The 12,216-nt window shown below is 37.4% G+C and overlaps 1 protein-coding gene across 3 annotated transcripts in view; it reads right to left on the bottom strand.

Annotated features, from left to right (window-relative positions):
• TTC39B (tetratricopeptide repeat domain 39B) overlaps nt 1-12,216 on the bottom strand; it is a 79,608-nt gene that overhangs the window by 48,626 nt on the left and 18,766 nt on the right. For all 3 annotated transcript variants that reach the window (XM_050330224.1, XM_050330226.1, XM_050330223.1), the window contains exon 2: nt 686-720. In XM_050330224.1, the coding sequence (XP_050186181.1) occupies nt 686-720 (35 nt within the window). The remainder of the gene's footprint in view (nt 1-685; nt 721-12,216) is intronic.

Genomic DNA, 12,216 nt, shown 5'->3' with positions numbered 1-12,216 from the left:
ACTCTAGGTAATATACAAACAGAAGGTCTGGGAAATGTGTAAAATATAAATTGCCATGACCATGGAAGTTTTAGCAATTAAGTTAAGTCCAAAGCTAGTGCTGAGTCTAGAAGTGTTTTCGAAACCTGAGGATGCCATGTGCTTCATGGCACAAAAATGCAGAAAAATCCTAGAGAAAATCTAAAACCATTTACAAACAGCATCATGCGTTTTCACTGCAGTGTAATTAAGGTGTTGCTTCAGCATGAAATTTAATGCCAGAGAGGTGACCATATCTCACATCATTAGGGAAAAACATCTGTGCAGCAGTATATCATGAGGTACAGTCATTTCCATTTGAAAATCTTCCTTGGATAGTCTTGCATAATGTGTGATCCACAGTTTTTCCATCAATGTTAAGCAACTATTTCTTCAACATACAAAAATGTCTGAAGCTGTCAGTTTGTAACTAAGTTACTAAATTTCCAATTTTTTAATTCTATGTAACTTTCACATTTGTTGACAAATACTTCATCCCATATATCACTAATTCCACTTCCATTTCCCAACTACAGAGGACCTTAACTGTTGTGAAAAATGTCAGTGTAGTCAGTGCATATAAAATGATATTTCCCTGGAATGGTGTGCATGTAGTATTCCGTATGTATAGTTTTAATAAACACACATTTACAAAAATTCTACTTACACAGGGATGTTTTCAAAGGCATCTTCAAAGTTTTCCTGCAGAAGAACAAGAAAAATGTTTCAATCTAATGTGCACGTTTTGTTACACAGCAGAAAGTTAACATTACCAGACAGCACTTAATTCTGTAACATACAGTAATAATCAGAATATTCACAATCTACTGACTCTTAAGCTTTCAGTGCAAATCATTACACAAATAGATTTCCTATGGGCCTACTACCTCAGACTACCACTAGTTAAATTAAACCAAAGACATCTTCAGACTCTGAAACTTTCACCATATACATCACAGAAGGCAATATAAATTTATGCCTCAGGAGTTTGTGCAGCACATCTGTTGCATTCAGGATGCATTAGTTGAACAGTATACCTACACATGAAAGAAAAAGTGTTCTATGCATATAACTGATAATCAGGTTGATCAGAATATACATATGAGGTCCAGGATGCACACAGCTAGTGTGCATATACAGCCAGCTCACACATTGATGTTCACAGTTCTGTGAACAGCTTGGTCCAGACATCTAGAAGATGTTTCTTTCCACCTAGATTCAAAGCTCTTTCAACCTAAGTTCAAATTTCAAATTAAAATAAAGGAAGATACACAAATGTAAAAATGAGCAGAATGGCTCAGCTTGCAGGTCATCCATTTCTGTATCCAGTTTCCAAAACTGGTCTGTAGAAGTATGTAGCAAAGACAAATGGGCAAACAGCCCTCTTTCACACATCCCTCTCTACTTCACACTTTTCAGCCTTTGGTAACTCTGAGAATTACAGAGACAGTTCGGCCATCTGGTGATTCAGCAGATCTCTGTTCAAAGTACCAGTCCAGTTTCCTCAAACCCATGTAGACTCCCTTTAATTCACGAGTTCGTAACATTAGTAAGGAATTTCACAAGTCTGCTTTCCATTTTGTGCAAAATAATTGCACAAAATTATTTCTCCTTGAACCTGGTTCCTAACACCTTTGTTTAAAAATCCCTAGAATTGTATATTCAAAAGCAGTGAAGAATCAATTCATACTTGCTCTTTCCTTGACACTTATGATTTTGAAGGCCTTTGTTATATCATTCAACTCATCTCTTTTCTAAGCCAAAGACTTCTGCCTTTCTCAGTCACTATTCAAATAGAAACTATTTCCTACTTAAGACTGTGCTTTCCACTCTTTCTGTAAGAAAAACTGGAAGCACGATGGAACAGATTTTTAACAAATCCCAGGAAGATACCTAGAAGAGACTGACCCCCACCTCACTACAATTTCTTTCCAGTTGTAGAGCCAGAAGATCTCTCCTGAGCCTTCTTTTCTCCAGGCTAACCAACGCCAGCTCCCTCAGTCCTCCTCACAGGATTTGTGCTCCAGACCCTTCACCAGTTCTATTGCCCTTCTTTGGACACACTCCAGCACCTCAATGTCTTTCTTGGAATGGGGGGACTATACTAGAACACAGTATTTCAGGTGTGGCCTCAGCAGTGCCAAGTAAAGGGAGAACTTAAAAGAACTTGGCAGTAGCCAATGAAATGATCCTCCTGATCTGAGGAGAACTGAGTTTCAAAAGCTGAACAACAACCAACAGGAACACCCTGAACAGAAACCCTTACCCCTGTCTCACCCCAGACACTGATAGACATCACCAGTGTTCTAATAAAGTCCTTCTCTGAAGACTGGTTGCCTCCTTGAGCCACTTCTAGGCAAGAGGACAAATTCAGCAAAATAAACAAATAAAACACACTTCCAGCTTTTTGAGCACACTTCCCTTTCTCCTAGGACAAAAAACTTGACAAGCAATAGTCCAGGTACTTTTAACTGTCAGGTACTTAACAAGCAGAAATTTACAGAAAAATGCAAAAATATCTGTGATGCGAACTCTTGCAGGCTCTTTCCAACCTTTGTACATGAGCAGCACCTACATACAAGAAGAAATGGAGAGAGAATTCGCATTCTGTCTAAATAAGTACCTCCTCTGCCTGGCTTCCTCTGAATTTTGATCCTTGTTATTCACACTAGTCAAATGCATGTCTAAACATTTAGAATAATGAAGTGCAGCCTTGGTATTTTCCCCCATGTACCAAGGCATAGGGAATAGTCACAGCCTCTCACGAGATTCCTCAAGGGAGCTAAAGACATCACTGAAGGTGATTTCTGTGCTAAAAAAAACCAAAGCCAAACAACAACCAAAAAACTCCTCCTCAAAAAACCAACCAACCAACCAAAACAAACAAAAAACCCCCACCAACCACACAAAAAACACCAAACAAAAAATCCAATCCATAGTCTTTTTCTGAAGTTTCCCATGCATTCTCATTCCCACTGCATGTAAAACAGGTATTAAAAACCATTCAATTTAATATCTTGGTCCTCTTTCTCCTGACTCACACAAGTCTACAGTTGAGTCTACAAACCATGAGATTCCCTATAGAATAGAGGGAATATAGAGAAAAATTATAGAAGCACTAGAAGAGAAGCATAGCCATTTTCTACTCCATTCCATGCCCATTACAACAAAAGTTATAAAAAGACTGCAACTAAAGTAACCAGAACAGCTCCTCCGGATGAAGTTCTAGGATTCATCATATTCCTACCAAGATAGAAAAGGTTTGAAAAGTACTCAGAACATATTCACTTGTTTCCAGTAGTTTGTTAAAATCTACCTGTAAATAAAATCTGTTTGATAAAAAATTGAGATAACTGTTACATAATATACACAGCATCTTAAAGATCTTACACTATATTTAATATACAAATGTATATAGGTGTGCACATAATATATGCCAATATAAAAAATAAAATCAAGCGATTGATAAAGTTTATCCATTCCTTAGAGTACAGAAGTAGCCCAAAAACATGGACACTTTCACATTCAGTTAAAGACTAATAAAGTTCCCATTTTCAAGTGCTCATTCCAACAGTTCAGCTTCCTGCTGACAGCTGAAATGTCACAACTAGTTTCCAGAGGTGCTTGCTCATTTCAGCCTACAGCAAAGAAGATTACTGAACTCAAAAACATTTTTACTTAGCAGGAATGATGGGCTGCTTCCCTCAAGACTGAAGTTGTGTGCAACTACATCAGCTGCATATGTGACCTCCAGACTTTAGCAGGAACACCATTTCCATGGTTGGAGAGATTGAGGCTGATGCAGTTCTTCATTTATTTCCTTCACTAACCCTGATCTGTCCTGCAGCAAGTCCCAAAGGTCCTGTTTTAGTATGTTCATGTTATAACAGAAGAAAATTTCAGCAAATACGAACTGCAGTTAAATCCACAAAAAAGGACAATAATTTCAGACATTCTATTCAGAAAAAGAAACACATTAACATTTAAGTCAGTACCAGGAGAAACAGTTTAACAACTATATGCCTCAATACCATGATGCCTAATGCTGCAAGCCATAGATTTTTATTGCACCTTTTCCAGAGTACCTGTCAGTCCAACAATTTAAAACACATGAATGTAAGTAAAACTGCCACTAGATGGCATGACTCAGGCTTTTCCAGATTTCAGAAAATCATTGGCACAGGATTTAACAAAATAAAGCTGTCTCAAAATGACATTTCTTGAATCACAAAATTATTTTTTTCTGCTTGATAACTGTAGTATTTCACAACTTTAAGATGCATCCTTATCAAGATTCAAGCAGGCCTGAAAACAATTAGGTTTACAAAACTTAGAAATACTAACGTTTTGCAAAGCTAAGAAAGTCAAAGTCTGACAGACATTAATGGGTACAGTGTACTAATGTAGAAAAAGTGAAGAGTTCCTGTAATGTAACAATGAGAACAGAAACCATTCGCAGCAGACCACAATTCAACCTTCTAGCCTCATGCAAAACAAGGACCTTTACCAATGTCTACACTTTTGTTCTAATGCACTGATAGAAAGTAGAAACAACAGTTTGCCTTGATTATTACAGAAATCCCAATATCAAATGTGAGCTCTACTTTCTCCACATCTATAATAAATCATTTAACTTCAAAAATATTTCAGACTATATCCTGTGACTGCTAAATTGTTGCATAAAGTTTGCTGATTGTTTTGTCAAGCTAACTGTTAAAGACTGCTCTTTTCCAAGTGAAGTAGGAAAACTATTCTAAACTATTCCTTTAAAATACAGATTTATTACAAGATACGACTACCAAATAAGGTATTAAGCATCTAGATTCTCCCCACTGATAATAACATAAATTCAGAAAACTAAGTCCAATAGTATCTAGAAACACCAGTCACAATTTGGAGTCCATACTGAATCACAGAATCTGTTGAGGCTTTGTACTGTGACCACTTCCCAGGGGAGCCTGTTCCAGTGCCCAACCACCCCCTGGGTGAAGAACCTTTTCCCAATATCCAACCTAAACCTCCCCTGACACAGCTTCAGGCCATTCCCTCAGTCCTGTCTCTGGTCACCACAGAGAAGAGATCAGTGCCTGCCCCTCCTCTTCCCCTCACAAGGAAGTTGTGACTGCAATGAGGTCTCCCCTCAGTCTCTTCTTCTCCAGGGTCAACAGACCAAGTGCCCTCACCTGCTCCTCATAAGGCTTCCTCTCAAGGCCCTTCACCATCTTCCTTGCCCTCCTTTGGACACACTCTAATAGCCTAATATCTTTCTTATATTGTGGTGCCCAAAACTGCACACAATAACCAAGGTGAGGATGCCCCAGTGCAGAGCAGAGCAGGACAATCCCCTCCCTCAACCATCCGGTGATGCTGTGCCTGATGCCCCCAAGAACACGGTTGGCCCTCCTGGCTGCAGGGCACTGCTGACTCATATTCAGCTTGCCACTGACCAGAACCCCTTTCCATGGCACTGTTTTCCAGCATCTCATTCCCCAGTCTATATGAACACCCAGTGTTGGCCCATCCCAGGTGCAGAATTCAGTACATTCCTTTGTTGAACTTCATCTGGTTGGTGATTACCCAGTTCTCTGATTTGTTGAGGTCTCTCTGCAGGGCCTCCCTGCCTTCAAGGGAGTCAACAGCTCCTTGTAGTTTTGTATCATCTGCAAACTTGCTTAGTATCCCTTCCAGTCCTGTGTCCAAGTCATTTATGAAGATGTTGAAGAGCACAGGGCCTAAGATGTAGCCTTGTGGAACCCCACTAGTGACAGGTTACCAGTCTGATGTCACCCCATTCACTGTTACCCTCAAAAATAGAAATATTACATGAATAAGACTCTGTATTAATTCAACAGACAAATGAGACCACATAGGATAATCACGGAAAGATACTATCCAGAATTTAATACCATTGCTGTACCACATTACCTGTTCAGTCACAGGTTTATTTTGTCAGTACTAAACAGAAAACAATTTTAAGATGACTTGAAAAAACAAGAAGTTAGCAGTACCACCTCTGCCTGGAAAGCCCACATATTAAGATAGTGCAAAACATGGTAATCTATGAAGACAGTTATGTATTCAGCAAGCATGTGCACCTTGAGATGTTTTTGTCAAAACTTTATTCACATAGGGATACATCTCATTATTTTTTTACTCATTTGTCTTCTGTAATTCAGCCCCACACCTTCCTTCTTCTCAAAGAAGCAATCAATTCTAGGTAAAAACGATCCTGCAGCTCCCCATGGGAAGCTCAGATACCAGTTTGGAAGTCACTGACTGGATTCTACAGAAAGAGGTTTCATTGAGAGATCTATAATTTCTCAATCCACGACAAAGCATAACACATCTTTCACTGTGTTTAGACTAAAATTACCACTCTGTATAGGAATACATCTCACAGGACTTAAGGGGCTTCAAACAAAACTTAGCTGACAAGCTAAGAAGCAGCTTTCTAAAACCAGGGCAGAGGCATCCTATTGGCCCTCTCTAAAAGCTTACAGATTCAGATGAAATAGCAAAAATATATGATGCATATGGGAGTATAGATTAAATCTCTTTTCCCTTGTCAATATTGAATCCAGGAAAAACATATGACTATGAAATAGAACAGAGGAGGTATAAGAAGAAACTGACCTACAATGGTTATAATACGAACTGAGATTACAGAAAAAAGACCTTCCATATGGAAGGAAAATCGTTTCCAAAGAGTTTCTCTAAATCAGCTCTTCACCACACAGTTTTATTACCAAATGGTACAGAATATAAATATATATATTGAACAAATAGAAGTAAATACACTCTTTTTTTTTCTCTTTTTTTTTCTTTTCTGTTATGGAAGTATGCGAATATTCATTTCTCCTTAGTTTTAGCCAGGACTACATTAAACATTCCAGGCCCACAGGAGTGACACTGTGCATTTAAAATTTACTACACATTATAGCAATATGAAAGCTCCTCAGAATATTACTCAAAGACATCAAACAACACATGCTATCTCTCCCCTTAATTGACTTAACTGAACTTAGAACTGCTACCAAAGGCTGGAAAATACGAAAAAACTGCACCAAAATTAGTAAAACTCCTAGAAGTGCAGCTACATGGAAGCACAGCTGACTCAAAGTCCATTGTCAGTTCCCTGCTCAAGCACTTTGTATGTGCATTATAAAAATATTGAGATTTTCTTAAGTCAAGTAGACACAAACTTTAAAGAATTGCTAGAATAACCCAGAGCTACTGTCACAGCAAGTAACAGGAAACAAAGACTTCAGTTACCCTAAACTCATTAATGTGTCACTAATCTGAGGTAAAAAAATAAAACAGAAACAAAACCAAAAACCTATCACCAAACAAAACAATATAAAAACTAAATTTAAGTAAGAATTAGAGCAGAGTTGACACTGTTGGGAAAAAAATAAAAAAGGTGATCTGAAAATACTGAAAGCCTCTCTTGGTTGAAGGCAATGTAAAGCCTAACACTTCAGACTTGACAATCCATTTTTTAATTACTACACCCATTTAATTATTAAAAGGTACCTGATAAAATATACACTACGTTAAAAAGTAGCTGAGTAAACAAGAGAAAAAGCGGTTGTCAGTGGAAGTTCATAATTAAATTGTTTCTATCAGAATTCCTCCAGGGCTTCTTTCCTTTCAACACAATTTTTAGTCAATACTCTCAAAACACATACAAGGCTAATAAAATGTTCAGCTATAAAGAATATGTGAAATACAAATCAGAATATGCTCCCTGTAAGTGACTGGGATCATAGAGTAAACCAATCTCAGATGAGGAGATGCCCACGTAAATTCAAGGAAATCATACACACAAGTGAAGGTTGTATGGAAAGCAACAATATTAAGACAGAAAGACCATTCTGATAAGAAATTCAAAACAAATTCATATTGTTTAGTCTTAACGTGTTGTTTTCTACCTTTTGCAGATTAATTTTTAACGTCCAACACCAAGATGATGAAAATGGTAAAATTCTGTACTTTCCTAGAGTTCAGCTCCCAGAATGTTGACAAATATGTAAGAAAATAGAAAAGATCCCATGAAAATAGTGCAAGATCTAGAACACAGGACATTGTAAGAACTACTTAAAAGTTCATACTTTTTGATTCAGCAGATGCATAAGTTTTCACAATGTCTTTTTTCCCCTGCATCAAATTCACATTTTTCAGGCAGAGTGCTAATTACTTAAGGACTCCAATGAGAATAACCATGGACACCATCTTCTCTGTCTTCAAATTACAAGTCTGAAAAACACACAACCCTACAATTTAGCTAAGCAAAGACTGTTAGGTTTGACACCAGCCAGGTTTCAGGGAACTGATGTATTTTGTTGCACAAGGACCAATTATCTGTAGTTCTGACATTACTCTGTGGACTATTTGTTCAACTCAATTCCCAGGCTACAACTTTCAGCTTAAGATGCTTTTATGCTACCATATTTACTGTCAGAATCCCTTTCATAGAATCAAACCAATAACGCAAGTACTGATTCCTTTTTGAGTAATTTCTGGCCACTGTTGTTTCCCAACAAAAGTACACTCTCCTTGTAATATATCTTTTTCACAGATTAAATAGATTTAATCTTGTTGCTTTAACTAATACCTGCTTGATCTTACACTGCAAATCAGTCCACTGGTTGTAAAATGTGTAATATGTCAAGATTACCTTAAGTTAGGATGTTCTTTGATGTTTGATAGTTGTATACTTTCAAGACTAATCAGCAGGAAAGAAGGCAAACAGATAGCAGCTAGCATCCCTTAGTCAAGGACATTCTGGAGCTAACAAATTCTAAAGATGAAGGAAATCGAGATTTTATTGCATGTCAGTAGAACAAGTGGCAATTAGCATCCTGTACTCAAGGACAACCTGGAACTAACAAGCTTTAAGAATGCAGTGTATGTCTATCCATATGTTGCCATTTTCGCAAAAGGCTCAGCGTCCATGTAACCTATAACTGACCTACCTTCATTACAATACCAAAAATCATGCTTACAGCTAAAAAAGACCCCTGTCCAGGTAAAGACCCTTCCTTTGAGCATGTGTAGAAGTTAGCTGGGATTATGTAACTTGTATGGAAATTACTAAGCAATCATAACAGAGGGGTTGTACTTGGGCAGTTACTAACACTGAACTTCTGTGTATAAATAACAACACAGAAAGTCCATGCCCAGAAGGGGTGTGCTTGATCTGTGGAATGCCACTGAGCATGCAGCCTTGTATAACTCCAAAATAAAAAATTAATCAATGTATCCCTTGACTGTGTAATTACTGGCTTGTTGCACATTGGGTAATGAATCTGTTTTTTGTGGACAACACTCTGAAGCATTCAATATCAGAAATTACTACTTCACAAAAAAGAAAGATGGAGATGAACAACAGTGTGAGCTCACTGAAGTTGTGAAAGTTTAGCTTGTAATACTACTCAGTTCAAAATAAATATATTCAGCTCTGAATTATTTTTCCTTTGAAGTAACAGAAGCAGGGTAATAAACCTATATGTATCTACACACTTCAGATAGTATCTGCATGAACCAAGAAAAGTAATTCTGCTTATGAAACGTAATCTGTTATGGACATCTTTCCTGTGTGCTAACAATTGGATGACTGTCACATAAGGAGAGAATTCAACTGCTGCTTAAATGAGCAGTGGCATGAGAAAACGATACCTAGGACTGCGTATTTTTCCAGATGTTAAGAGAGAAAGCAATTCCCAGCATTACAGCAGAACTGAGAAGCTAATGTGTCACATGTCTTGAGCTAATTCATAAAGGATTGATGTAAAGAGTCAGTATTTTAATGAGCCCAATAACATTTAAATTTCATTTCAAAACTATAGATGCTTTACACTTCTTAATATTTATGCAGAATTGAAAATATTTTGCAATATAAAGAGTCTAAAAATCTCAAGTTTTTAGCTATCATTTCATTAGACTTGACAGAGTAATTTCTTATAGAAAAAAGCAGTCTACTTTACAAACCAACAGAAAAGTAACCTGAAAATTAAACTACATCTTAATGTTTATTGTCAAAAAGAAATCCCGAACATGAAAGAAACATCATTTCAATATTGTTTTGGCAGAGAAACAACTTGGGGGAGTAGACCAAGGAAAAGATACTGCTAACTCTTCATCTCTGTCATCTGCACACGCTTTATTTGACACTTTGACACCAGATCCCGGTATTAACAATTAATAGCCTAGGAACAGAAACACACGAAAAACACTAAGTTCAAAGGGGAAGGAGATGATGAAGTTCTTACAAAACACTAAAATTATTTCCCCCTGCCAAAGACAGAAAAAGCCTTGAGGCAGCAAGAACAGAATAGAAATGCACAAGTTCTGTTCTACACAGAACAACCAATTTCCACATAAAAATAAAAAGTGAAATTCATTTCTCTAAAGGAAAAAAATGCACATATTTTTGTGCTCACATATTATTTCAAACTTATTGCTTTGAACCGCACACACATTCCATCTGCTTTTTAAAAACCGTTTCAAGATTATTTGCTTAAAATATCAGTGTTTTTCCAGAGACTTGAGTGCACAAACAGTGGTGACTGTTTTGGAGGAGTTGTGTTTTGCTAGATGCTTTCCAGCGCAGATGAAGAACTTCTGTAGTCGTAAGCCAAAGATCAGGCTTGGTAATTCAGACTTAAGTTATTCAATCTCATATAAATCGAACATGCCAAACTGAGACATTTACTAATACAGGTGACTTGGCTGGGGGTCATACTTTAACAAAAAAAACAAACCAAACCAAACCCAAAACAATTAAAAAAAAAGACACCAAAGAACATAAATTCCCAAAACACACCCACTCACCAAGAAGAAGCCAAGAGCTGGTAAGGTAGAACTCAGCTTTGTTAGAAGTTTGATTAACTAAAGAACTCCTGAACAATTAGAAAGTCAAACAAACTTCAGTGTCATTTAGCTCAAAAATGAGATGTTAGTAACCACAAGAACAAAGGTTGCTCCATTACAGTTTGGAAAGCCTTTCAATGCAGTTGGCCACCAAAAAATCCCCAGAAGATAGGAAAACTGAGTCTTAAAAAAAAAATCTACCCTCCATTTTTTACAGAGAAGAGGTATTGACAATGAAAGCAAGTGCTATAATTAAGTGCAGCTAATCAGCATGTTTTAAAAAGCGAACAATTTCTACTTCGCCTTCCGCTGCATGCAAGGCAGACAATTGTTAAACAATCATCCTATATGAACTGGAGCAGGACTGAGAAAAACCTCAACTGAAGGAACTGCAGTCAGCAATGTTAGATGTTGTTGGTCAGGCCACCTACATATCAGAGGCAGCCACAAAATAAAGGTTTTTCTGAACCTGCTTGTAAAGACAGGGGACAAGGCAGTCACACTTTAGTAAACTGACATCAGTCTCACGTCAAAGAAGTGGTTGAGTTTCTACTGTTTTAAATGACAGTTCTGCCTCACTGAGAAGTAGAAATAAGCAGGGTCAGTTAGACACTCAGCAAGTAAAGCATCATGACATGAAAATAGATGCTGTCAATAGTTATTCATGTACAGATTCATATCCAACATGCTGCACATAAAAGCAAGAGTACAGTTTCAGATAAAGTTGATTAAAACACCACGTTTTCCTTACCATTTACACTGGCACGTTCCTGCTATTTGACTTGCAGTTGCCTTTGCACAAAAAGCACTGCTAAGAGGCAGAGGAATAGGATAGTAAGTAGCACAGAGCTTCACTGCTGCAAAAGCTTTGTTCTTAGTTAACCATCTTTTCTGTCCATCTCACACACACCTCCTTGGAGATCCCTGCGGTCAAAGGAGTGTCATGCAGGTTTGCATGTGGTACCAGAAAAAAAAAAAAAAAGGCAACATAAAAAACAAACCATATACTCAGTCAGGAGTTCGACATCCACTACAGTTGCACCAATGTACACTCTTCACTGAAAATCTCTATGGAAATTGCATATGTCACTATTTTTGGTCAACTTCAATAGATAAAACTGATTGCAAAGCAATTCTAAACTGAAAGGCAAATACGAACAGATAACACATTACCTGTACACATCTCCCTTTTCAAACTGTAAGAAGAGAGATCTGAGAAGAATGTGAAGGCAACTAAGGAGCCTGAGAAGGTGGAGAAAATACATAGCCATTCTTCTCAAAACAAATACTACACAAGGGAAAACACTGTTTGTCATCTCTAGTTAT

The sequence above is a fragment of the Myiozetetes cayanensis genome, unplaced genomic scaffold (assembly GCF_022539395.1).
Source record: "Myiozetetes cayanensis isolate MyiCay16 unplaced genomic scaffold, myiCay2020 scf4, whole genome shotgun sequence".
Taxonomy (NCBI): Eukaryota; Metazoa; Chordata; class Aves; order Passeriformes; family Tyrannidae; genus Myiozetetes; species Myiozetetes cayanensis.
The sequence above is the reverse complement of the archived record's forward strand: the minus strand, read 5'-3'. Positions and strand labels throughout refer to the sequence as shown.